This window comes from Dryobates pubescens, chromosome 18 (assembly GCF_014839835.1).
Source record: "Dryobates pubescens isolate bDryPub1 chromosome 18, bDryPub1.pri, whole genome shotgun sequence".
NCBI classification, from domain to species: domain Eukaryota; kingdom Metazoa; phylum Chordata; class Aves; order Piciformes; family Picidae; genus Dryobates; species Dryobates pubescens.
Genome location: NC_071629.1, coordinates 22,927,288 through 22,952,087, shown reverse-complemented (window position 1 = coordinate 22,952,087; position 24,800 = coordinate 22,927,288). Strand labels below are relative to the sequence as shown.

Genomic DNA, 24,800 nt, shown 5'->3' with positions numbered 1-24,800 from the left:
CCAGGCAAAGCTTCAGCTGCTTCTGGGACTTCTGTTCCTTCTACCTGACCTGTGGAAGTGTTGAGCAGCCCTGAAGTTCTGTCCCTGCTGAAGTGGACTGAAAGCCAAACAAGCTGCTCAGTATCTATGCAGCACTGCAGCTGTGACATCTAGAGGAGATGCCTGGGCTTGGAATGCTTTTACCTGCTCCTAAAACGAGGTGTTCAAAGCAAGCTGTCACACAGCACAGGCACAGCTCAGGGTAAAGCATTTATTTGCAACTGTTACATAGCTCCAGAGAATGCAAACCAGTCCCCAGAGGGAACCAACTCTGTTTACTCAAGAACACTTCCTACAGAGAACACAACTGAACTGCCAACACCATGAGCCTGGGCTCTGCTGCTGCCCCCCAGCCTCTGCAGAGCTGAGGGCCTCTCTCATCCTCTGGCAGCTGTGGCTGCCACTATTCTTCTTCATTTCTTGACAGAAAGCCTTTTGCTCCGTCCAGTTTGTCCAGAACCTCACTATAAAGACCAATCATCTGGAGAACACAAGCACCACAGATGAACAACATGGTGGCATTCAGCTGGGTCATGAAGTGACAGAGAACAGAAGCAAGTGGACAGGGGTGAGACTGCCACTGGCTCCTGAACCTAAAATGCTGGCTTGATAGGAGGCTTTGGGCACAGATTTAGCTACAGTGGCTTAAGAGAACCACCCAAACCAGTTCCAGCAGAGCAGCTGTAGCTGGCACAGCAGTGCAGCCCCAGAAAGGACACTGCCAGTGCCAGCAGAGGTGGCACCCACCCTGCCATAAAGCACACAGGCTTACACTGGTAATCACAGCACAGCTGAGGCTGGGAGGGGCTGAGCTCAGTTCCTGCTCTTTTAACTGACCTACTTCAAATGCAATAAAAGCTGCAGCCTGCTCCTGATGAGCCAGCTCACACAGCATGACTGACTGCATGCACCAGCCAGGCTGCTCCCTCTTGCAATCAAGGCAGCAGAGCACCAGGCAAAAGCTGTAGAGAGCTTGTTTGTGACAGAGTAAGACAAAGCCTGGTGGCTTTCTACAGAGGTACTGCCCTGGAACCCCTCCCTCACAGAAGGTGGCTAAGCCACACCTGAAGAGATGAGCTTCAATGTCCTTGTTTGCCTGAGCTCCATCATTAGGCAGGAGATGACACCAGAAACCAAGCCCTGAAGAGCTCCTGCAGCAGCCACTTTGGGTAAGCTGGCACAGGAGCATGCCTTTGGTGAAGGCAGACACACCACAGGGCTGCTGCCACGGCCACAAGCAGAAAGCTATTTGCAGCCAGCCCCTGAGGCAGCAGGACACCACCTCCCTCCTCCTCTTGTCTGGCAAAGCTTAGAATCATAGAATCACAGAACTGTCAGGGTTGGAAGGGACCTCACGGATCAGCCAGCTCCAACCCCCCTGCCTCACACTACAGCAGGTTGCTCATGGCCACATCCATCCTGGCCTTGAATACCTCCAGGCATGAGGCTTCCACCACCTCCCTGGGCAGCCTGTGCCAGTCTCTCACCACCCTCATGGGGAACAACTTCTTCCTCACACCCAATCTGAATCTCCCCATTTCTAGTTCTGCTCCATTCCCCACACTCCTAATCACTCCCTGACACCCTCAGACTCCCTCCCCAGCTCTCCTGTAGCCCTCTTCAGACACAGGAAGGCCACAAGAAGGTCTCCTCAGAGTCTTCTCCTCTCCAGACTGAACAACCCCAACTCTCTCAACCTGTCAGCTTTCCTGGCCTGCCTTGCAAAAGCCTTACAGCATGGGGCTGCCCCTCAGTTCTGAGGTGCCTGAGGTGCTGGAGCTCTGCACAGCTCAGCTGTGGAGCCTTCTGTCCCTGGACACAGCCAGCCAGGGCCAGCCCTGACACCCCCCTGCTCACACTTACGTGGCCTTCGTAGCTCTTCTTCAGGGCCCGCAGGTGGTGCAGGAAGCGCATGGCCAGGCCGCACCACTGCTCAGCCTCCTTGTACTTGCACACAGTGTACTGGAATATGCCTGTGTTCCAGGCCCGAGTCATCAGCCACAGCACCTCCATCTCTGGGTAAGCCTCCTGGAGAGCAGGCAAGGAGCATTAGGAAACACAATGAGCCTGCCAAGCCTCGAGTGCCTTGGGGGTTAGCTGGAGAGGGGGAAAACTTTTGTGGCTGGTCGGGGCAGTCAGAGCCATGCCGTGCTTCACAGCTCCTCCTGCACCGCTGCCAAACAGCTGCAGCCAGGGGCAGCTCATGCTGCAGTCACCTGTTGGCAGGCCAGCAAATACACTTCAGTGGGAGCAGGAGTGGTGCTAGAGAGGCAGCATGCTTCCCACAGCCCTGCTTCCCACTGCCCTGCTTCCCACAGCCCTGCTTCCCACAGCCCTGCTTCCCACCGCCCTGCTTCCCACAGCCCTGCTTCCCACAGCCCTGCTTCCCAACAGCCCTGCTTCCCACAGCCCTGCTTCCCACAGCCCTGCTTCCAACAGCCCTGCTTCCAACAGCCCTGCTTCCCACTGCCCTGCTTCCAACAGCCCTGCTTCCAACAGCCCTGCTTCCCACAGCCCTGCTTCCAACAGCCCTGCTTCCCACAGCCCTGCTTCCCACAGCCCTGCTTCCAACAGCCCTGCTTCCAACAGCCCTGCTTCCCACTGCCCTGCTTCCAACAGCCCTGCTTCCAACAGCCCTGCTTCCCACAGCCCTGCTTCCCACAGCCCTGCTTCCCACTGCCCTGCTTCCCACAGCCCTGCTTCCCACCGCCCTGCTTCCCACAGCCCTGCTTCCCACAGCCCTGCTTCCCACCGCCCTGCTTCCCACAGCCCTGCTTCCCAACAGCCCTGCTTCCCACAGCCCTGCTTCCCAACAGCCCTGCTTCCCACAGCCCTGCTTCCTACTGCCCTGCTTCCCAACAGCCCTGCTTCCCACCGCCCTGCTTCCCACCGCCCTGCTTCCCACAGCCCTGCTTCCTACTGCCCTGCTTCCCAACAGCCCTGCTTCCTACTGCCCTGCTTCCCACTGCCCTGCTTCCCAACAGCCCTGCTTCCTACTGCCCTGCTTCCCACCACCCTGCTTCCTACTGCCCTGCTTCCCAACAGCCCTGCTTCCTACTGCCCTGCTTCCCACCACCCTGCTTCCCACTGCCCTGCTTCCCACAGCCCTGCTTCCTACTGCCCTGCTTCCCACTGCCCTGCTTCCCAACAGCCCTGCTTCCTACTGCCCTGCTTCCCACCACCCTGCTTCCTACTGCCCTGCTTCCCAACAGCCCTGCTTCCCACCGCCCTGCTTCCCACCGCCCTGCTTCCCACAGCCCTGCTTCCTACAGCCCTACTTCCCACAGCCCTACTTCCCACAGCCCTGCTTCCTACTGCCCTGCTTCCCACAGCCCTGCTTCCCACTGCCCTGCTTCCCACTGCCCTGCTTCCCACAGCTCTGCTTCCCAACAGCCCTGCTTCCCACATCCCTGCTTCCCAACAGCCCTGCTTCCCAACAGCCCTGCTTCCCACAGCCCTGCTTCCCACCCCCCCCCACTTCCCACCGCCCTGCTTCACAGAACCCCAGAATAGATCTGGTCCAAGCTCACCCAGTCCAACCCTTGACCTACCACTGCAGGCTCAGCACCAAACCATGGCCCTAAGCATCAGGCCCACAGCTGCTGGAACACCCCCAGGGATGGGGACTCCATCACTGGGCAGCCTCTTCCAGTGTCTGAGATCCCTTCCTGGGCAGAAATATTTCCTGCTTCCAGCCTGAGCCTGCTGCTGCAGCCTGGAACCATCGCCTCTGCTCCTGTCCCTTGCCACCAAGGAGCAGAGGCTTTCCCCTCCTCACTCCAACCTCCCTTCAGGGAGCTGTAGAGAGCAATGAGGTCTCCCTCAGCCTCCTCTTCTCCAGCCTGAACACTCCCAGCTCCCCCAGCCTGTCTGCAGGCAGGCTGAATGTGCTCAGCAGGGCTCTCAAGCTTATCCAAGCAGCACTGGAGAGCAGGCCACAGCTGCTAGCTGTAGATTAGCAGCAGTTCTGATGTCTTTAGAATTGCTCTGCACACTGTAGCTTGGCAGAGTGAAAACTGCCCTGAGAGCTGCAGCACAGAAGGCAGAGCTCCCAACCACACTTTGAAGCTGCTGGGGAGCTCTTTCAGCTGGGGAAGGGAAGGACAAGCAATGTTTATTTATTTCCCATGCAAATCATGAAGTGAGGCTGGGAAGACTTTTCCCTCTTCCACAGACACTTCCACTTCCACTAAGCAAAAGGGCCCAGAGGGAACTTCTGGCCTGCAGCATCCACTTGTGAACAGGAGGTGCAAATCAGGAGTGCTGCAGCAGCTTTCTGACTGCTAACACACTGCTGCTCCAATGTCCTTCTCCTGGCATGGTGCCAGCCAGCACCTGCTGCCATGAGCAACTCCTCAGAGGGCTTTCCTCCAGCACTGTGAAGTTTGGCTGTACCAGCCCAGAGGAACACTTCAGCTCTATCCCTGCATCAAAGCTACAGATCAGCCCTGCAGTGAGAGGCAGGCATGACTCTGGACACCTTCTGTGGGGAGGCCAGGCCCAGCTCTCTTTAAGCCCCTTTTGCAAACAGGAGCTGACTCAAGCAGCAGCCATGCAGTGGAATGCAGCTAGGAAACACCACTGGGTTCATTAGTCCTGACCAGAAATGCTCCCTAGGGTTTTTTTTTTTCCCTATGGAATTCCAACCATCACCTTCCTCAGCACAGCTGTCCTCACTCCCAGCATGGTCCTTCAGGCCTGGAAGGAGCAGCAGAAACACCTCCTGAGCAAGATTCTCCTCCCCAGACACCTGTCCTCCCAGGAGCAGGGCAGCTGGTGCCACCAGTGCTGACAGCACAGGAGCCTGGTTCTAGGCAAAGGGAGCTCCCCAGGGCATCCAGTCCAACCCCCTGCAGGCAGCAGGGACATCCTCCACTACAGCAGGTTGCTCAGAGTCTTGTCAAGCCTGACCTTGAATATCTCCCTGGGCAGCCTGTTGCAGTGTTCCAGCAGCCTCCTGCTGCAGAACTTGTTCCTCACATCCATTCTCCATCTGCTCTGCTCTCATTTCAAACCATTGCCCCTGGGGCTGTCCCTGCAGGCCTTTGGGAACAGTCCCTCTGCAGTCTTCTTGTAGCCCCCTTCAGATACTGGAAGGCTGCTCTAAGGTCTCCCTGGAGTTAAACACATAGGGTGTTCCCAAATACATTTAGTAAGGCAGAGCTGAGACAAAAGCAAGACTGGCATCTCAATTTTAGCCAGCTGCAGGCTGAGGAGTCTGCCTTTTAAAGATGTGGAAAGCAGAAGGTGGATGTTCTAACCCCAGATGCTTCCACAGCAGGCACTGAAGCTTTGGCCTCAAATGACTCTAAAAGAGCCCTTACAAAACCTAAGGAAGTTCCTCATTCAGTCCCAGATACCCATGGAGGGAATTCAGGGATCTCCAACTGAAGACCTTTCAGTCACTCCAGCATGTTCAGCCTGCTGATTCTTCTCAGCCTGATCAGAAATGGGTTTATATGTGCTCAGGACCATCTCCCACCCTCTTGTTCTCTTGTTCTACTCAGGACCATCTCCAGACTTTTGGTTTCCTGTTCAACTCAGGATCATCTCCAATCTCTTCTTCTCCTGCTCAGCTCAGGATTCAAGACAGATGTTGAGTTGCTTAAACATAGCTGGAGAAGGGCAAGGAGGCTGGGGAGAGGTCTGGAGCACAGCCCTGTGAGGAGAGGCTGAGGGAGCTGGGGTTGCTTAGCCTGCAGAAGAGGAGGCTCAGGGGAGACCTTCTTGCTCTCTCCAACTGCCTGAAGGGAGGCTGTAGCCAGGTGGGGGTTGGTCTCTTGTCCCAGGCAAGCAGCACCACAACAAGAGGACACAGTCTCAAGCTGTGCCAGGGGAAGTTTAGGCTTGATCTTGCAAAGAAGCTCTTCCCAGCAAGAGAGATTGGCCTTTGGAATGTGCTGCCCAGGGAGGGGGTGGGGTCCCTGGAGGTGTTTAAGAAGAGCCTGGCTGAGGCACTCAGTGCCATGGTCTGGTTGATTAGATAGGGTTGGGTGATTGGTTGGACTTGCTGATCTTGGAGGTCTCTTCCAACCTGGTTGATTCTGAGATCTCCCACCCTCTTGTTCTTCTGTTTAACTTACTGTGCTGCTGACAATGCTCAGAGCATCTTGGAAGTAGTCCCATGCCTCCTGCAGCACAGAGGCATCCAGGTCAGTTAGCCCTGTGGGCAAGGAGAGGCTGATCAAGCTGTGCAGGCACTGGCTGAGGAAGGGAACAGAACAGAGCAGACATCAAACACCCTTCACCAACAGCTGCTTTGTGGTAGCAGAGAACAGAGCCTGCACTGGGTTGGAAGGGGCCTTGAAAGGTCATCCTGTCCACCCCCCTGCAGTCAGCAGGGACATCCCCAACCAGCTCAGGTTGTTCAGAGCCTGACCCTGCATGTCCCCAGGGATGGGGCCTCCACCACCTCCCTGCCAGCAGCATCCTAACTGATGTCTGTGTGTCAGACAGGGCCAGCTGGGTGCTCACCACACTCACACCCTCACAGCACAAACACTTTTGCTGCTGTCAGATCTCCTTCACACAAAGGATGCAAAGAGAGAGCCAAGAGCACCAAGTACTTCAGTGCTGCCATTGCTGGGCTCTGAAGTCTCACATGAGGAAAGATGACAGTGAGCAAAAAAGGTCCTCTGCCAGCTTCAGCAGCAAGAATCAAGCAGTCAGCAGCCTCAGAAAATGAGTAACCAACTCATGGCTTCTGAAAGCACCTGAAATGAGACAGGCAGCAGGAAGCTGCCCCTGCCAGGGGCTACTGCAAAGAACTCCACAGGAGGGAAGAAACCTTTGGGGGACAGCAGAGAAGGGCACAGCCCAGGCTGGTTTGCAGGGTCCCTAAGGCACAGCTGTTAGAAGGCCAGGGACAGCCAAACAAAGCACTGGAGTCAGAGATTCACAGAATGGGTTGGGCTGAAAGGACCTCAAAGCTCATTCAGGTCCAACCCCCTGCCATGGGCAGGGACACCTCCCACCAGCACAGGCTGCTCAAGGCCTCAGCCAGCCTGGCCTTCAACACCTCCAGGCAGGTTGCAGCCACAGCCTCCCTGGGCAGCCTGTGCCAGGCCCTCCCCAGCCTCACTGGGAGCAATTCCAAACCAAAAATGCCTGCAGTCTGAACTCTCTGTGCTGAACAGAAGGCATTGGAGTTTGGCCTCAGGGCTGGTGTTTTAAACACACTGAGCAGCTGATGACAGAAATGGCCTAGGCAGGCAGGAAGCTGTGAAAAAGAAGAGAGTCACAGAATGGCTCAGGTTGGAAGGGATCTCAGAGCTCATTCACTCCAACCCCCCTGCCATGAGCAGGGACACCTCTCAGCTGGATTTGGTTGCCCAGGTCCTCACCCAACCTGGCCTTGAACACAGGATCACAGGCTCACAGGATGTTAGGGGTTGGAAGGGACCTCTGGAGATCTTCCAGTCCACCCCCCTACCAGATCAGGAGCAGAGAATCCAGCACAGGTCACACAGGAACACATCCAGACAGGGCTGGAAAGGCTCCAGAGCAGGAGACTCCACAACCTCTCTGGGCAGCCTGCTCCAGGGCTCTGGGACCCTCACAGATGTTCTTCCTCTTGTTGAGGTGGAAGCTCCTGTGCTGGAGTTTATATCCATTGCCCCTTGGCCTATCCCAGGGTGCAGCTGAGCAGAGCCTGTCCCTGTCCCCTGTCTCCTGACCCCCAGCCCTCAGCTATTGATAGACATTGATCAGATCCCTCTCAGCCTTCTCCTCTCCAGACTAAACAGCCCCAGGGCTCTCAGCCTCTCCTCCCCAGGCAGTGCTGCAGTCCCTTCAGCATCCCTGCAGCCTCCCTTGGACTCTCCCCAGCAGATCCCTGTCCCTCCTGAGCTGGGCAGCCCAGAGCTGGATGCAATATTCCAGGGGAGGTCTCAGCAGGGCAGAGCAGAGGGGGAGGAGAAGCTCCCTGGCTCTGCTGGCCACACTCCTCTGAATGCCCCCCAGGACCCCCTTGGCCTTCTTGGCCCCCAGGGCACCTTGCTGTGCCCTGCAGAGCTTGCTGCCCAGCAGCACTCCCAGCTCCTTCTCCTTGGGGCTGCTCTCCAGCAGATCCCCTCCCAGGCTGTGCTGCTGCAGTTTCTTCTTCCTGCCCAGCTGCAGGACTCTGCTGCTGTCCTGGTGGAGCCTCAGCAGGTTCCTCTCTGCCCAGCTCTCAGCCTGCCCAGCTCTCACACAGCCCTCAGGTGTCTCAGCCGAGCCTCCCAGCTTGGTGCCATCAGCAAACCTGCTGAGCAGCCTCTGTCTGTCTGTCTGTCATTGCCATCAATGCCATTGATGAAGATGTTGCCCAGGACTGGACCCAGCACTGATCCCTGGGGGGCTCCACTGGTGCCAGCTCTGCAGCTGGGCTTGGCCCCACTGAGCACCACTCTGCACTCTGTTGTGTCACCAGTTCCTGGTGTCTGCTCTTCTGTCCTCCTGAGCTTGCTCACAAGGATGTTATCAGAGACAGTGTCAAAAGCCTTACTAAGGCCAAGGTAGACTACATCCCCTGGGCTGCCTGCATCTCCTCATTCAGCTACAGCACCACAGAAGGCTATCAGAGGAGCCAAGCAGGATCTTCCCTTGGTAAATCCATGCTGACTGCTCCTGATGACCTTCTTCTCTTCCAAGTGCCTAAAGGTGACCTCCATCACTTTTCCAGGGATGGAAGTGAGGCTCACTGGTCTGTAGTTTCCTGGAACCACAACCTCCCTGGGCAGCCTGTGCCAGAGCCTCACCACCCTCACACTCAAGAACTTCTTCCTCAGCTCCACTCTAACCCTGCTCTGCCTCAGCTCCAAACCATTCCCCCTTGCAGCAAAAGTCTCTCTGCAGCCTTCCTGCAGGATCCCTGCAGGTCTTGGCAGGCAGCTCTGAGGTCCCCCTGGAGCCTTCTCCTCTGCAGGCTGCACAGCCCCAGCTCCCTCAGCCTGTGCTCCCAGCAGAGCTGCTCCAGCCCTTGGAGCATCCTTGTGGCCTCCTCTGGCCTCACTCCAGCAGCTCTGTGTCCTCCTTCTGCTGGGGACAGCAGAACTGGAGGCAGGAGTGGAGGTGAGGTCTGGGCAGAGCAGAGCCCAGGGGCAGAATCCCCTCTGCTGCCCTGCTGCCCACCCTGCTCTGGCTGCAGCCCAGCACACAGCTGCCTGCTGGGCAGCAGGAGGGCACTGCTGGCTCCTGGGGAGCTGCTCACTGCAGGGCACCATCTGAAAGTGACACCTTCAGGAGAAGCAGCCAGGGACCTCTTCTGGCTGCAGTTCTCATCTGGCCTCCTCAATAGATTATTTATTGGACTGGAGCTGGTTCAGAGGCCATACCACCAGACCAGGGGCAGCTCACCCCCCCCGAGCTGGGCACTCCTGGGGACACCCTGCCTGGCCAGCAGGAGTCACAGATTGTACAGAAGCTAAAATCCACATGTGGTTGTTTTTCCTTTCTCCCAAACTACAGCCTTGATTCCCTGCCAGCACTCCCAGGCAGGCAGCCTGGCAAAGCTGTGTGTGACAGCACTGACCTCAGCTTCACAGCATCAGTGACACTCTGCCTCCTGTGAAGGTTCAGTGCAGCCTGGAGAGCTTTCTTACACAGCACAGGGTACCTGGCTGGAGCTTCCATTGCCAGTGCTGAAAAGCAAAGAGAAGAGAGAAAAAAAGCAATTCCTGGAGCCAGCCTCTAGAATAGAATAGAATGAACCAGGCTGGAAAAGGCCTTGGAGATCACCAAGCCCAACCTAGCACCCAGCACCATCTGATCAACTCAACCATGGCACCAAGTGCCTCATCCAGGCTCTTCCTGAACACCTCCAGGGATGCTGACTCCACCACCTCCCTGGGCAGCACATCCCAATGGCCAATCTCTTCCTAACATCCAGCCTGAACTTCCCCTGGCACAGCTTGAGACTGTGTCCTCTTGTTCTGGTGCTGACTGCCTGGGAGAAGAGACCAACCCCCACCTGGCTACAACCTCCCTGCAGGGAGTTGGAGAGAGCAATGAGGTCTCCCCTGAGCCTCCTCTTCTGAAGGCTAAGCAACCCCAGCTCCCTCAGCCTCTCCTCACAGGGCTGTGCTCCAGACCCCTCCCCAGCTTTGTTGCCCTTCTCTGGACACCTTCAAGTCTCTCAATGTCCTTCTTAAACTGAGGGGCCCAGAACTGGCCACAGGACTCAAGGTGTGGCCTAACCAGTGCTGAGTCCAGGGGCACAATGACTTCCCTGCTCCTGCTGGCCACACTCTTCCTGATCCAGGCCAGGATGCCATTGGCCTTCTTGGCCCCCTGGGCACACTGCTGGCTCATGTTCAGCCTACTTTGGTCTCCCTGAGCTCTATACCAAGCTACAGCACGTTGCCAGGTGCCTTGTGACCAACCCCTGGAATGAGATGTGCTGGCTGCCTGGGCTGGGCCAAGCCAGGGAGCACCAGCAGTGAGCACTGCCAGGCAGGAGCACCACAGAAATCTGCAGCTCTGCCTGCTGCTTGCTTCTGGTGCAGTCACCCAAAGCCACTGGGGGAGGAGGTGTCTGAAGTAAAGACAAATGTTGTGTTTGTCTCCTTGCCCATCAACAGCTGGGTGGAAACCCAGGCAGGAGCAGGATGTCTGTGTGGTGTCTCCCAGCCCAGGAGCTCAGCCCTCGAAACAAGGCAGACAAGGAGGTGTTTGTGCAACCCTTCAGAACCCCCTCTGCTAGCTCCAAATCACACTCACCTTGCTTCCCCTCTGCTCTAGGCTCTCAGGAGGCATGACTAGAGCTTGGGATGCAAGCAGTGCTCTTTACACATGAACCACACTACCAGCCTACACCCTCTGTGGGGCATGGGGCAGCCAGCTTGGGTCACTCTCTGGCTTTTGCCATTCCAGAGGCTGTACAAATTCCTCTGAATAACCTTTTCCAGGCCCACAACTTGTACAAGTATCTCAGGGTCTAGCAAGGGAAGTGCTGCAGTGTCTGGCTCTTCATCCATGTAATGCAGCATCTCAGCTCTCCTAATGGTGCTGAGATCCTAAGCATCCTTCATTCAGGACACAGAATCAGAGAACTGGCAGGGCTGGAAGGGAGCTCAAGGCTCAGCCAGTCCCAACCCCCTGCCATGGCCAGGGACACCTCACACCACAGCAGGTTGCTCACAGCCACCTCCAGCCTGGCTGCAAACACCTCCAGGCAGGAGGCTTCCACCACCTCCCTGGGCAACCTGTGCCAGGCTCTCACCACCCTCCTGGGGAACAACTTCTTCCTCACAGCCAATCTCAATCTCCCCACTTCTAGTTGTGCTTCATTCCCCCCAGTCCTATCCCTCCTTGGCACCCTCCAAAGTCCCTCCCCAGCTTTCTTGGAGCCCCCTGCAGATCCTGGAAGGCCACAATGAGGTCTCCTGGGAGCCTTCTCCTCTCCAGCCTGCACAACCCCAACTCCCTCAGTCTGTCCTCAGAGCAGAGCAGCTTCAGCCCTCTGCTCCTCCTCCTGGCCCTGCTCTGGCCACCTGCCAGCCCCTCCAGATCCTTCCTGGCACAGAGGCTCCAGAACTGGCCCCAGAGCTGCAGCTGTGGTCTCAGCAGAGTGGAGCAGAGGGGCAGAATCCCCTCCCTGGCCCTGCTGGCCACACTTCTCTTGCTGCAGCCCAGGCTCTGCTTGGCTCTCTGGGCTGCAAGTGCTCCCTGCTGGCTCCTGCTGAGCTTCTCCTGCCCCAGCACCCCCAAGGCCTTTTCTCCAGGGCTGCTCTCCAGCCAGTCCCTGCCCAGCCTGTATCAGTGCCTGGGATTGCCCTGAGCCAGCTGCAGGACCTTGCCCTTGGTCTTGTTGAACCTCCTGAGGTTGTCCTGGGCCCAGTTCTGCAGCCTGTCCAGGTGCCTCTGGATGGATCCTTCCCTCCAGCTGTCAGCAGCACCACACAGCTTGGTGTCATCAGCAAACTTGTGCTGTACACCACCTGGCAGTCCTGGTCACCCCCCACAAAAGAGCAGCAAAGGCTGCTTCTCATGTCAAGCTGTGACAGTAGAAATGCAGTCCTTACATGCAATGATTTCCAGTGTCTTGGCCTCTGTTTGTGGCTGGTCCCACACTGACTCCATCAGGCTGTGGAGTGTTGGATCATTGAGTTTGGCTCTTGCTTCAAACTCATACAGCAGCAGCAGTGTGTCTGTTGGGTCTCTGGCAAAGTCTCCTGCAGGAGAGACAGAATTGCTGTGTGCAGTCAGTTTCTGTTCTCAAACCACCTGGGGTACCAGAAGGGACAGGGGTTTGTTTCCAACAGGCAGGGAAACCATGAAGGTCCTCAGGCTCAACAGCAGAGCAAGTGCAACTCTGAAGCAGTCTTGGACAGAAGCTTCAGATAGCCAAAGCCAGCTTCACCAACCCTTCCCCCCACCCCACAGAAATCTGGGCTCTCTGTAGCTGGCTGCATTCATGCAGCTCTCCAAGCAAGAGAACAGCTGCTGGGGAAGGCATTCTGGTGGCCAAAGGAGGTAACAGAAAGCTACCACCTCAGGAGATCAGCTTCTGAAAGTTCTCACCAGCTTCAAATCCTTCCCTCAGGAAATCCTTAAAGACAGAAGGGTGAGAGAGCAGCAGAGCTGCACCCAGCAGAGATACCAAACACTCCTTCACTGGACTCCCACACAGACTTTTGGGCTTGCACCTGAAAGACCTCCTCAGCTTCCTCCAGGGCAGCAGACTCATCCACACCTTGGCTAAGGGCTGCTCACACCTTGGCTAAGGGCTGCTGAAGAAGGGAGCACCAGGCCACCATGCCACAAACCTCTGCAGGAGCAATTCCAGCATGTCCCTGCCCTGAGGCACTCAGCTGGCTGGCTGTGGATGGAAATGAAAAGGGAAGAAGTCTTCCTGACTTCTTCCTGCCCCAAGGGCAAAAGGGCCATGAGAAGCCAAAGCCCAGGCCATGCCATGAACAGCAGAAATGGTAAGGGGGAAAAGCCCAGCAAGGAGCTTCCTTGCCTAAAGGTAAAACACAAACACTCCTGCCAGTGGGAACCCCAGAGGGTCCCAAAGCTGGGCATGAGGAGAAGCCAGGAGATGCCACAGTGGGAACACCTGGCACTGAACTGCCAGAGAACACAAAGCACCCTCCAGGCTAGCAGGCAGCTCAGCACCATGGCTGCCAGCCCACACCTGGTCAGCAGCTCCACATCCAGATGGAGCTGGAGACAAATGGAGTCCTCTGCACTGGCACCAGAGCTGGGCAGTATCTTCACCAATGATACAGACAGAGACTGAGGCACCCTCAGCAAGCTTGCAGATGACAACAAACTGAGTGGTGCTGTTGATAAGACTGAAGGATGGGAGCCACCCAGGGGCACCTGGACAGGCTGCAGAGGTGGCTGAGGAGAACCTCAGGAGGTTCAATAAGGCAAAGTGCAAGGTCCTGCAGCTGGGTCAGGGCAACCCTTGACATCAGTCCAGGCTGGGGGATGATGAGATTGAGAGCAGAGAAGGACTTGGGGGTGCTGGTGGGGGAGAAGCTGGGCAGGAGCCAGCACTGGGCACTGGCAGCACAGAAGGCCAAGGGCAGCCTGGGCTGCATCCAAAGCAGTGTGGCCAGAGCTGGAGAGAGGATCCTGCCCCTCTGCTCTGCTCTGGGGAGACCTCACCTGCAGGGCTGTGGCCATCTGTGGGGCTCCCAACACAGGAAGGAGAGAGGTCACAAAGATGATCAGAGGGCTGGAGCACCATTGCTGTGGGGACAGGCTGGGAGAGTTGGGGCTGTGCAGCCTGCAGAAGAGAAGGCTCCAGGGAGACCTCAGAGCTGCATTTCAATATCTGCAGGGGAGCTGCAGGCAGCTGGGGAGGGACTGTTCAGAAGGGGCTGTGGGGATAGGCCAAGGGACAATGGTTTGAAAGTGGAGCAGGGCAGAGGTAGGTTGGACATCAGGAGGAAGCTCTGCACAGGGAGGCTGGGGAGACACTGGCACAGGCTGCCCAGGGAGGTGCTTGAGGCTCCATCCCTGGAGCCATTCAAGCTCAGCCTGGCTGTGTCCCTGTGCAGCCTGCTCTAGCTGGAGCTGTCCCTGCTGCCTGCAGGGGTTGGACAAGATGCCCTTGGAGGCTTCCTTCCAGCCTGATACAGTCTGTGAGCCCAGGCAATGTGTAACTGCTGCCTAGGACTAGATGCCCTTGGAGTTTCCCTTCCAAGCCAAAGCAGCCTGGGACAGTGTGCAAGGTCTTACCTAACATGGAACGGACAGGAAAGAGAGGATGAGGTTTGGCACTTAAGTACCAGGACTTTCTGTGTTCTGAAATGTCCTCTGTGGCAGGAGGATGGCAAAAGGGTTAAAGCAGTGCAAGAGTGACTCTAGAGCAGAGCAAAAGCCTTAATGTTAGTGACCCCCTTCATGCTGAAGGCCCTTCCACACTTCCCAGCACCCAGCCAGTGGAATGCTGCAGGGACACTCAGAACCCACCTGGGTTTGACAGCTCCTCCAGCACACTGCATGGGTCTGCTGCCCTGCTCCCAGCTGAGGCAGCCAGCCCTCATGCCCTGTATGTTTCATGCATTCAGAGACTCAGTCTAGCAGCTGTCTGGGGGCTTACCTGTCAGTTTCAGAACCTTCCATATCTCCTTGCATGCCTGGAGATGCTCAAGTGCCTGAGTGAAAAGCTGCACCTGTGCAAGAGGAGGTAATTCAAAGAGAAAGGAGGCTGCATGTCCCAGCTGCCAGGAGCCTTAGACACAGCCAGGCAGTACATCAAGGAGCAGCCTCATCATCACAGCATCTGCAGCTGCTACTGGCTTGGGGCTTTTCCCTCTCTCTTTTTCAGAGCTCTCCACAGGGGCAGTGTGAAATTGTGCCTGGGAAGGGTTAGGCTGGAGATGAGGAAAACTTTCTTTGCTGCAGGAGTGGTCAGGGATTGGCAGAGGCTGCCCAGGGAGGTGGTGGAGTCCCCATCCCTGGAGGCACTCAAGAAACCTGTGGCCATGGCACTTGGTGAAATGGTTTAGTGGCCATGGTGGGGTTGGGTTGCTGGTTGGAGCCTGGAGGCCTTTTCCAAGCCAAACAAGTCTCTGATTCATAGAATCACAGAATCACAGAGTGTTAGGAGTTGGAAAAGACCTCTAAAGATCAACCCCACCCCCCCTGCCAGAGCAGGGTCACCCAGGGCAGGGCACACAGGAACACATCCAGGTGGGCTTGGAAGATCTCCAGAGCAGGAGACTCCACAACCTCTCTGGGCAGCCTGCTCCAGGCTTCAGCACCCTCACAGCAAAAAGGTTGCTCCTCATGCTGAGGTGGAACTTCCTGGGTTCCAGTTTGTACCTGTTGGTCCTTGCCCTGTCACTGGGCACCACTGAAAAGGGCCTGGCCCCTTCCTCCTGACCCCAGCCCTCAGCTATCGATAGACATTGATCAGATCCCTCTCAGCCTTCTCCTCTCCAGGCTAAACAGCCCCAGGGCTCTCAGCCTTTCTTCACAGCTGAGATGACCAAGAGCCTTCATCATCTTCATACCCTCCACTGGACTCTCTCCATCAGATTTCTGTCTCTCTTGAGCTGGGGAACCCAGAACTGGACACAGTATTCCAGGTGTGGCCTCAGCAGGGCAGGGTAGAGGGGGAGGAGAACCAACTTAGACCTGCTGGTCACACTTTTCTTCCTGCACCCCAGGACTCCACAGCCAGGAGCAGGTAAGGCAGCAGTGCCCTACCTGTTCAGAAGGTGTGGCTTGCTGCCTCCCCATGTCCAGCTCAATGGCAGCTGCCATCACAAGGCAGGTCTTCTGAGCTACAAGCACAGCTTTGTCAGAAGGACAAAACTGGGACAGCTGACACAAAGGAAGGAAAAGGCAATGAAAATTGTGTCCCTAGGAAGCAATCTGCCTGTGAACAAGGAGTGCTCCATGGGACTGAGCCGTGGGCAGTGCCAGGGCCTGGTGATGCTGCAGTTTCCTTGGACAATTACAGATGAACCATAAACTGTAAAGCAGCAGTGGTGCCCACACACCAACCTGAGAGCCTGGCAGCAGTGCTGGGTGGGGATCAGGCTCAGCACATCTGCTACAGCTTCATACAGTCACAGCATGGGTTGGGTTGGAAGGGACCTTCAAGCTCATCCAGCTCCAGCCCCATGCCGTGGGCAGGGACCCCTCCCACCAGCACAGGCTGCCCAAGGCCTCATCCAGCCTGGCCTTCAACACCTCCAGGCAGGAGGCAGCCACAGCCTCCCTGGGCAAACATTTGCAAATATTGGAAAGTTCTCACTGAAGTCTCAGTTTGTAAGGCAGCAGGAAGGACATGGGCCTGGTGGAGCAGGTCCAGAGGAGGGCCACAAAGATGATCAGGGGGCTGGAGAACCTCTGCTATGGGGACAGCCTGAGGGAGCTGGGGGCATTCAGCCTGGAGAAGGCTCCAGGGAGACCTGTGAGCAGCCTGCCAGTACCTGAAGGGGCTCCAAGAAGGCTGCAGAGGGACTGTTCCCAAAGGCCTGCAGGGGGACAGCACCAGGGGCAATGGTATGAAATGAGAGCAGAACAGATTGAGATTGGATGTGAGGAACAAGTTCTGCAGCAGGAGGCTGCTGGAACACTGCAACAGGTTGCCCAGGGAGGTGGCTGAGGCTCCATGCCTGGAGATATTCAAGGCTAGACAGGGCTCTGGGCAACCTGATCTAGTTGGGGATGTCCCTGCTGAGTGCAGGGGGCTTGGACTGGATGCTCTCTGGAAGTCCCTTCCAACCCAAACCATTCTGTGATTCTGTGATCTTAAAGCCACAGGCTGCAAAGTCTGACACCACCGTTTACACTTGGTGTTACAACTCAGTCCCCTGCTAACAGTGCTCCCTCCCCAGGGCACACAAGCCTGCCTCCAAGAAGCTACCTGGAATCATGGCTGTAGCTTCTTAAGGAAGATGACAAGGTTCAGAGATACAGTTCCCAAGGGTACATACCTTGAAGGACAGCAGAAAAAAATCCCTCATGTGTTCAGGGCATGCCTTGGACTGCACAGCCAAGTTCCAAGCTAAGAGACAAAAAAATGAGACTAGAATAAAACCCTGCAGCATCCTGAGTGTGTCCATCAAAGCTGTGGGAAGGGGCAGCTCATACTGACACTTCAGTTCCTTAATCCAACATCACCAGCAGCTCAGGGAACAAGAGCCAGGAATGCTGCTAGCAGGCACTTGTTAAAGAGCTGATCCACACCTGGAAATTTGGTCTGAATTTCCTCATGACCAAGCTTCCCCCCAGCCACAGCTCCTCAGCCACAGCTCCTCACCATGAAGAGCAGGAACTGGAATATTTTCTTCTGTCAGCAAACCCTAACCCTCTTACCAAGACAAATTAAACAGGATCAGCCTGGCTGTGGCCCTGGGCAGCCTGCTCTAGCTGGAGGTGTCCCTGCTGCCTGCAGGGGGACTGCACAAGCTGCCCTCTGAGGGTCCCTTCCAACCCAGTGCAAGCTGTGAGTCTGTGAAAACCCCCACAGCATTCTGATCCATTCTCCCTTTTTCCCCAGCTGGCTCAAGTGCATGGCAAACAATCACACAGCTCTGCTAACAGACCAGAGATGATGGAATGGCTTGGGTTGGAAGGGACCTTAAAGATCATGGAGTTCAGCCAGCTCCCTCAGCACTCATGGGTGCATCCTACTGGGGCCCATGGACTTGTCCAGCTTGTCCAGATGATCTCTCACCCAGACCTCCTCAACTAAGGGAGTTTTCCTTCTCCAGACTTCCTCTCTCCCCTCCAGGGGCTGAGGGTCAGCCTTAGAGGCAAAAAGAAAGCTTTCAGGAGCTCCCCTTCTCTGCCTCCTCTGTCTCCAGAGCACACAGCCACCTCCTTCAGCAGCAGGCCCACACTTCCCCTGGGCTGCTTTTCCTGCTGCTGGACTTGAAAGCCTCTCTTGTTGTCTTTTGCACCCCTTGACAGAGTTCATTCCCAAAGAGCCTTAACCTTCCTCACTGCATCCCTACATACTCTGGCAAGGTTCTGACACTCCTCCCCAGTGCTCAGTCCTTTGCCACACAGTATGGATTTCCTTCTTCCATTGGAGGTTTTTCCAGAAGCTCCTTACTCATCCAGGCAGGTCTCTTGCCTCCCCTACTTGATTTCTCACTCATGGGGAGGCACTGATGCTCAGCTTAGGGGAGGCAGTGCTTGAATATTAACCAGCTCATTGAAACAGTTATTCTATTTGCCTGATCTTAAATCTGACTGCCACAGCAGAGTGGGAGAGGGAAGAGAAAATGGTCAGCTCTCAAGGGTAGTGTCATGGGCACATGCAACAATTCTGCACTGAAGGGAATCATGGATCATTGAAAGGATGACTGGGGAATGGAAGCAAGGCTGAGAGCACTGGGGCTGCTTTGTCTGGGGAGGAGAAGGCTGAGAGGGGATCTGATCAAAGTCTATAACTATCTGGGTGTCAAGAAGAAGGTGCCAGGCTCTTTCCAGTGGTGCCCAGTGATAGCACAAGGGACAACAGGTACAAACTGGAACACAGGAGGTTCCACCTCAGCCTGAGGAGAGAGGTTGCGGAGACCTTCTCTAGAGATCTTCAAAACCTACCTGGATGTGCTCCAGTGTGACCTGCCCTGGGTGACCCTGCTCTGGCAGGGGGAAGTTGGGCTGGATGATCTCTGGAGGTCTCTTCCAACCCCTACCACGCTGTGATCCTGTGGTTCTGTATCAGCTCTCCCAGCAAACAGACCTTGTGTGAATATTTGTCTTGGTAACTGCCTCAAACCCTGAGCTGCACCAGCTCATTGCAGAGGACACAAAACACAGCAGCAGGACTTCAGCACCAGTTACAGCACAACTGCCAAGCTTCCAAGTGTTAGCAATCTACCTCATCTTGAAGCACTGCTTTCTTCCTGACACTCTGGCTAAGTGGAGCTGGAGGGGAGTCAGCTTAGATTTTGAGAGTGCAACCTACCAACTTTTCTAAACCAGTGAGCTTCCAGGATCCTCATGTCCCCTGTGAACTTCTCTTCTGTGAAAGATGCAGCAAGTCTCTTGTGAGCTGCAGGAAAAGTGGAGTTCAGGACATAAACAACAGCTCCTGAGCAGAACAAACCCATTTCCCAGCCTGGTAACTACAGCACGAAGCAGACATTTCCACAGCTGCTGTGTAATGCCAGCTGAAGAGTGAACCTCACAAGCGGCATTTCATGTGCTCCTGGGGGCTGATGGAAACCAACAGAAGGAGCCTCAGACAGTACTTGAGCTACAATAAGGCTGCCAACAAGTGCTGCCTCCTCAGGGCTTCCTGACACCAAATGCCTAAGGCAGGAGTTCTGCAGAACTTCAGCAAAGGTGAGAGGGTTTGGATTCCATGGCAGGCTGGAGACCTTTCCTCAAGGACACTTCCATGAACTGAATTCCAGCCTTCATTCTTTCCCCCCAGCTGCAGCAGGGGTGCCTACCACAGCAAAAGCTCTACAATCTCATTAACCTTCTTGTGCAAGACAGGAGGAGAGGGTCTAAAAAGCTTTAGTGAGAAGAAGTCTTTCTTCTGCTGGGGGAAGTGCCCTGCTCAGCTGCTGTGCCTCCTGCAATGCAAACAGCTCAGTTCAGCTTCTAAGGGCAGCACAGTTTAGAAGTGGGGACCAGTGTGGCCCAGCCTCTCCTGGCTCTCAGCAATTTGCTGTCACTCCTTGCAGTTTTCTAGGCCTTCCATGGCAATAACTAACTGAAGACAGACAGCATTCACTTCTGTTTTAAAATGCTCCATTTGAAATGGGTAGGTTGGCAAGGCCCACCACTGGCACTGCAGTGATGCCAACAGGCAGATCTGCTGCTAACTCACTTTAAAAACTCAACCTTGCTCCTTTCAGAGCAGCTCAGCTGCCATGGAACTTGGAGCTTTCACTACAAGACTGGTGGCAAGACGCTGGAATGGACTTTCCAGAGAGGCTGTGGCTGCCCCCTCCCTGGAGATGTTCAAGGCCAGGTTGGATGGAGCCTTGAGTAACCTGGGCTGGGTGAGAGGGGTCCCTGCCCATGGCAGGGGGTTGGGTTAGATGATGTCTGAGGTCTGCTCCAGCCTAGGCCCTTCTATGATTCTATGACTCTGATCCTGCCAATGCTGTTAGAGCAAGGGACTGTCACTTGAGGCCAGCCTGGCTGTGGCTGCTACCCAAATGCCTGCTGTTTGCATGTTCAGCCTTATGAAGGACCAAAGGGACACTGCCTAGATGCAGCTGCCCCTCACTCAGAGAGAAGCTCTCAAGCAGAGGCTTTACTGGAACCAGTTTTTCCAACACTAGCCTGCAAAGTCCCACAGCAAAAGCTGCTGGCACTGGGCTCCAGCTTCACAACACTGCTGAATCTCCAGCTTCAATCTTCACTGGTTCCAGTGGAAGGTTTGGAACCTGGACTGAAGTAGGGAATCCAAGCCATTGGTTGGTACATTGGATGAGACCCTGGGCAAGCTGGGCTGGTGGGAGGTGTCCCTGTCCATGGCAGGGGGGTGGAACTGGAGGATCTTTTAGGGTCCCTTCCATCCCAACCCCTTCTGTGATTTACCATACTATAAAATGTACACAGGTGGATGGGCTACAGATAAACAAACCAGGAACATACCCAAGGTCAGGTAAGTCAGCATGGAGCTCATTTCTTCCTTTCTACAGGGGAGGACAAAGGGAATTTTAGAAGATGCTTGATTTCCTTTCTTACAACAGAACACATCACTGAGGCTGGAATACAACACCCCTGTAATCATGGCTGCAATCAGTCTTCCCCTGACAAACATCTCAGGCATGAGAAACTTGAGCATTTAAAGATGCAGGAGGACTATTCACAGACTCACAGAATGGGTTGGGTTGGAAGGGACCTCAAAGCTCATCTGGTTCCACCAGGGACACCTCCCACCAGCACAGGTTGCTCAAGGCCTCATCCAGCCTGGCCCTGAACACCTCCAGGGAGGGGACACCCACAGCCTCCCTGGGCAGCCTGTTCCAGGTCTCCCCACCCTCACACTCAACAATTTCTTCCTAATCTCCTAATCTCACCCTGGCACTCCCAGCCCTTGTCACAAGTCCCTCCCCAGCTCTCCTGGAGCCCCTTCAGGTACTGGAAGGCTGCTCTAAAGCTTCCCTGGAGCCTTCTCTTCTCCATATTGAGAGGCTGCAAGATTTGTATTGATCTGCAGCAGTGCAGGTGGTTGTAGAAGTGCAACAGGAGACCTTCCTAGCTGCTGGGCTGCAGCTTCATCTTCAAACCCCACTCACACTGTGCTGTTTTCTTGACAGTCAAAACCCAGCAGTACAGTTCCACATCTAAGCCAACACACCATGTGCCAAGTGGCCACTCTGCAGCACTGAAGTTCTCACTCAGAACTTGTGAGGATACCACATCCTAGTGGCAAATTAGAGGCTGCTCAGCTCAAACCCCTCATTAAAAATAACTAAGTCTTCCACCCTAATAAAAGAGGAAGGCAAAGAGCAAATAACTGAAAGGAAGGGGCTACACAAGGAGGAGAGGTGCTCCTATGGGATGTTCCTAGATAGTTCCTATCTGATCCAGTACCTGAAAGGGGCCTACAAGAAAGCCAGGAAGGGACTTTTTAAAGGGGCTTGTAGTGATAGGATGAGAGGGAATGGATTGAAGCTTGAGGAGGATAGATTGAGACTGGAGATGAGGAAGAAATTCCTGAGAGTGAGGGTGGGGAGACACTGGAACAGGTTGCCCAGGGAGGCTGAGGGTGTCCTCTCCCTGGAGGTGTTCAGGGCCAGGCTGGATGAGGCTTTGAGCAAGCTGGGCTGGTGGGAGGTGTCCCTGCCCATGGCTGGGGGTTGGAAGTGGATGAGCTTTGAGGTCCCTTCCAACCCAACCCAGTCTGTGAATCTGTGCCATGAGGCCAAGCTGCAAAGTCATCAGGCTGGAATTTTTACTAGCACAAAACCTGATCTCTTGATTCCTTTGCTAGAAAGCAAAGCCCAGGAAGAATGTGTCAGACTCTGGGCACAAGACAGCCCCCAGAAGATTTCCAAATGGGTTCACCTTTTCTCTTCATCCTCTGCTGTGAGCTGTGACAAGACAAGCCTGACCAAACACCTACATGTGAGGAAAACAGGCAGTGAGGAAACAAGAATTGTCTCATTCCACCAGTGTCCTTTGACCTACTGTTCCAGAAAGGAGTCCACTCCTCTGCTCTGTGCTGTCAGAGTATTGAACTGAGAATAAGATGCTGCTGCTGCTTCCCACCCTATTGCCTTACTTTGTTAACTCCTGCCACAGCAAGTCAATAAATCCATTCTGACAAAGGCCTGAAGCCCATTTTGGAATCAACACATCTGTCCCCCAGTATTCTTACTGTGGCATGATGGAGTATCTCACTATGAAGACACCACTTCATCAGAGGACCCAAAGCAGCTGGGACTGTCACCAAGCAGATGGCTGCAATCCCATTGGGACTGCTGCTGATCAGCTGCTCAGTTCCCATTCATAGCAAGTGGTAATGTGTGCATGGCAGAGATCTGCAACATCTGCAGGTGTTAGGAGCTCAGGCTTGAGGTACAGCTACAGCACCAAGGACTGCCAACTAATCTTTCATCTACTGTCTTTATGGAATCATGGAACTGGTTTGGTTGAATGAGACCTTTAAGATCATCCAATCCAACCCTTCACCCAGCACTGCCAGGTCACCACTAAATCATGGCCCTCAGAACCACATCTCCATGGCTCTGAAGGCCCTCCAGGGGTGGGGACTCCACCACTGCCCTGGGCCAGGCCTTGATAACCCTTTTGGGGAAGAAGTTGCTTTTCACCCCTGCTCAGGGCCCTGCTCTGGTTTCAACCAGGCTGCTTGCTAGGACTGGAGCTGTTGTAGCTGTCCACAGTGCTCCTCTGTACTGGGGGGATACAGCTCTCCTGGGCAGGATGCTGCAAGCTCCCTACACCCCAGCACTGTCACAGCTCCCTACACCCCAGCACTTCTCCCTCAGCAGAAGTCATTTCAGACAAAGAAACCAGAAACCCTTCTTTTTCCTTCTAATACACTGAATTCTTACTTTAAAGCTGCAAATAATTGCTGGCAGTCTTGTAGGTGTTCAGCCAAATGCTCCAGAGCTTTGATAGCCACAACTTCTTGTTGGTTCTGAAAAGGAATTAAGACATGTTCTGTACAAACTGCACTCCCTCAGTTACCACCACAAAACAAACCCAAAAGCCCAAAGCAACAGCACATTCCAAAAGTCTGAGCAGTCTAGAAGCAGTACCAAGGACAAAGGACCCTGCACAGAACCACCTGAGTCATGAGAAAACCATCAGGAGAGATATTGATGGCACTGGGTGATGATTAGACTGAAGATCAGGAAGAAGCTCTTCAGTAGGGGGGTGGTGAGATGCTGGAACTGCCCAGGGAGGTTGGGGATGCCTCCTCCCTGGAGATGTTCAAGGCCAGGTTGGATAAGGCCTTGAGCAGCTGAGTCTAGTTGAGAGGTGTCCCTGCCCATGGCAGGGAGTTGGAGAAGATGATCTCTTCCAGCCTGAGCCATTCTGTGTCTCTGAGAGCCTATGAAAGGCTTCCATGCACAAAGAGCCTATGGCAGGAGCAGGACCAGGACAGGCTGGTAAGGCCTTCACTGTAAGCAGTGCTACAAACAAAGCTACAAAAGGCATCCTGAAGAACAGAACCCTAGGGCAGGTCTGGTTGAGAGAGACCTCCAAGCTCATCCAGTCCAACCCTCAGCCCAGCACTGCAGGCTCAGCACCAAACCATGGCCCTAAGCACCAGGTCCACAGCTGTGGACCAACCCCAGGGATGGTGACTCCAGCACTGCCCTGGGCAGCCTCTTCCCATGTCTGAGATCCCTTCCAGGGCAGAAATATTTCCTGCTTCCAGCCTGAGCCTGCTGCTGCAGCCTGGAACCATTGCTTCTGCTCCTGTCCCTTGCCATCAAGGAGCAGAGGCTGCCCCCTTCAGGGAGCTGCAGAGAGCAATGAGGTCTCCCTCAGCCTCCTCTTCTCCAGCCTGAACACTCCCAGCTCCCTCAGCCCTCCTCTAGCCCGGGGGCTCCAGACCCTCATTGCCCTTCTCTGGACAGGCTCCAGCCCCCCAATGTCTTTCCTGCAGGGAGGGCCCAGAGCTGAGCACAGCTCTCAAGCTGTGGCCTCTCTAGTGCTGAGCACAGGGGGATGGTCACCTCCTGGCCCTGCTGCCCACCCTGCTTCTGACCCAAGCCAGGATGCATTGGCTTTCTTGGGCCCCTGGGCACTGCTGGCTCATGGTCAGTGACTGCCAACCAACAGCTCCAGGTCCCTCTCCAAGCTGCAGCTTTCCAACCACACATCCCCAGGTCTGGAGGTCATTACAAGGTCCCCTTGGAATGAGCCTTGCCCCATGGGGCTCACCTGCCCAGGTCGCCTTCTAAACCCTCCCTACCCTCTAGCAGATGGACACAGCCATCTGCAGAATCACTGAGGGTGCCTCAATCCCCTCATCCAGGTCACTGATAGAGACTGTAAAGAGGACAGGCAGCCTCTTCTCATCAGCTACCTCAGACAACAGCCAAGCCACCAGCCAAGATGCTCCCAGGAGGCACAAGGGATTTTTCAGTCTTTCATCATGGAATGGGTTGGGTTGGAGACCTTTCTGATCAACTGACTGCACTCTTACCTGCATCAGTCTCCTGTGTCAGGGTAAAGATCAAACAACACCAGGTAGTGCCAGTGATTTGATAGCTCCTGGGAGCTTTCAGAGGCTTCAAGATTGTTCCCAGCTGTATGAAAAGCAGAGAATCTACCCAGCATTCACTTAGCTGTCAAGGCATTTGCAGCTCTCCTCTTCTCTTCTCTAGGAAGCACAATTCCAACCGTGCTGA

The 24,800-nt window shown here is 55.1% G+C and overlaps 1 protein-coding gene across 1 annotated transcript in view; it reads right to left on the bottom strand.

The window, feature by feature from the left end:
- Positions 1–248: 248 nt before the first annotated feature.
- Positions 249–24,800, bottom strand: part of TEX11 (testis expressed 11) — a 57,650-nt gene continuing 33,098 nt past the window's right edge. Inside the window, exons 17-28 of the mRNA XM_054169554.1 lie at positions 22,989–23,074; positions 21,979–22,032; positions 20,560–20,600; positions 18,911–18,997; positions 16,926–16,996; positions 15,688–15,804; positions 14,576–14,648; positions 12,042–12,191; positions 9,551–9,659; positions 6,123–6,243; positions 1,903–2,067; positions 249–520 (exon numbers count right to left, since the gene is read on the bottom strand). Of these exons, the coding sequence (XP_054025529.1) occupies positions 443–520; positions 1,903–2,067; positions 6,123–6,243; positions 9,551–9,659; positions 12,042–12,191; positions 14,576–14,648; positions 15,688–15,804; positions 16,926–16,996; positions 18,911–18,997; positions 20,560–20,600; positions 21,979–22,032; positions 22,989–23,074 (1,152 nt within the window). The 3' untranslated portion in view covers positions 249–442. The remainder of the gene's footprint in view (positions 521–1,902; positions 2,068–6,122; positions 6,244–9,550; positions 9,660–12,041; positions 12,192–14,575; positions 14,649–15,687; positions 15,805–16,925; positions 16,997–18,910; positions 18,998–20,559; positions 20,601–21,978; positions 22,033–22,988; positions 23,075–24,800) is intronic.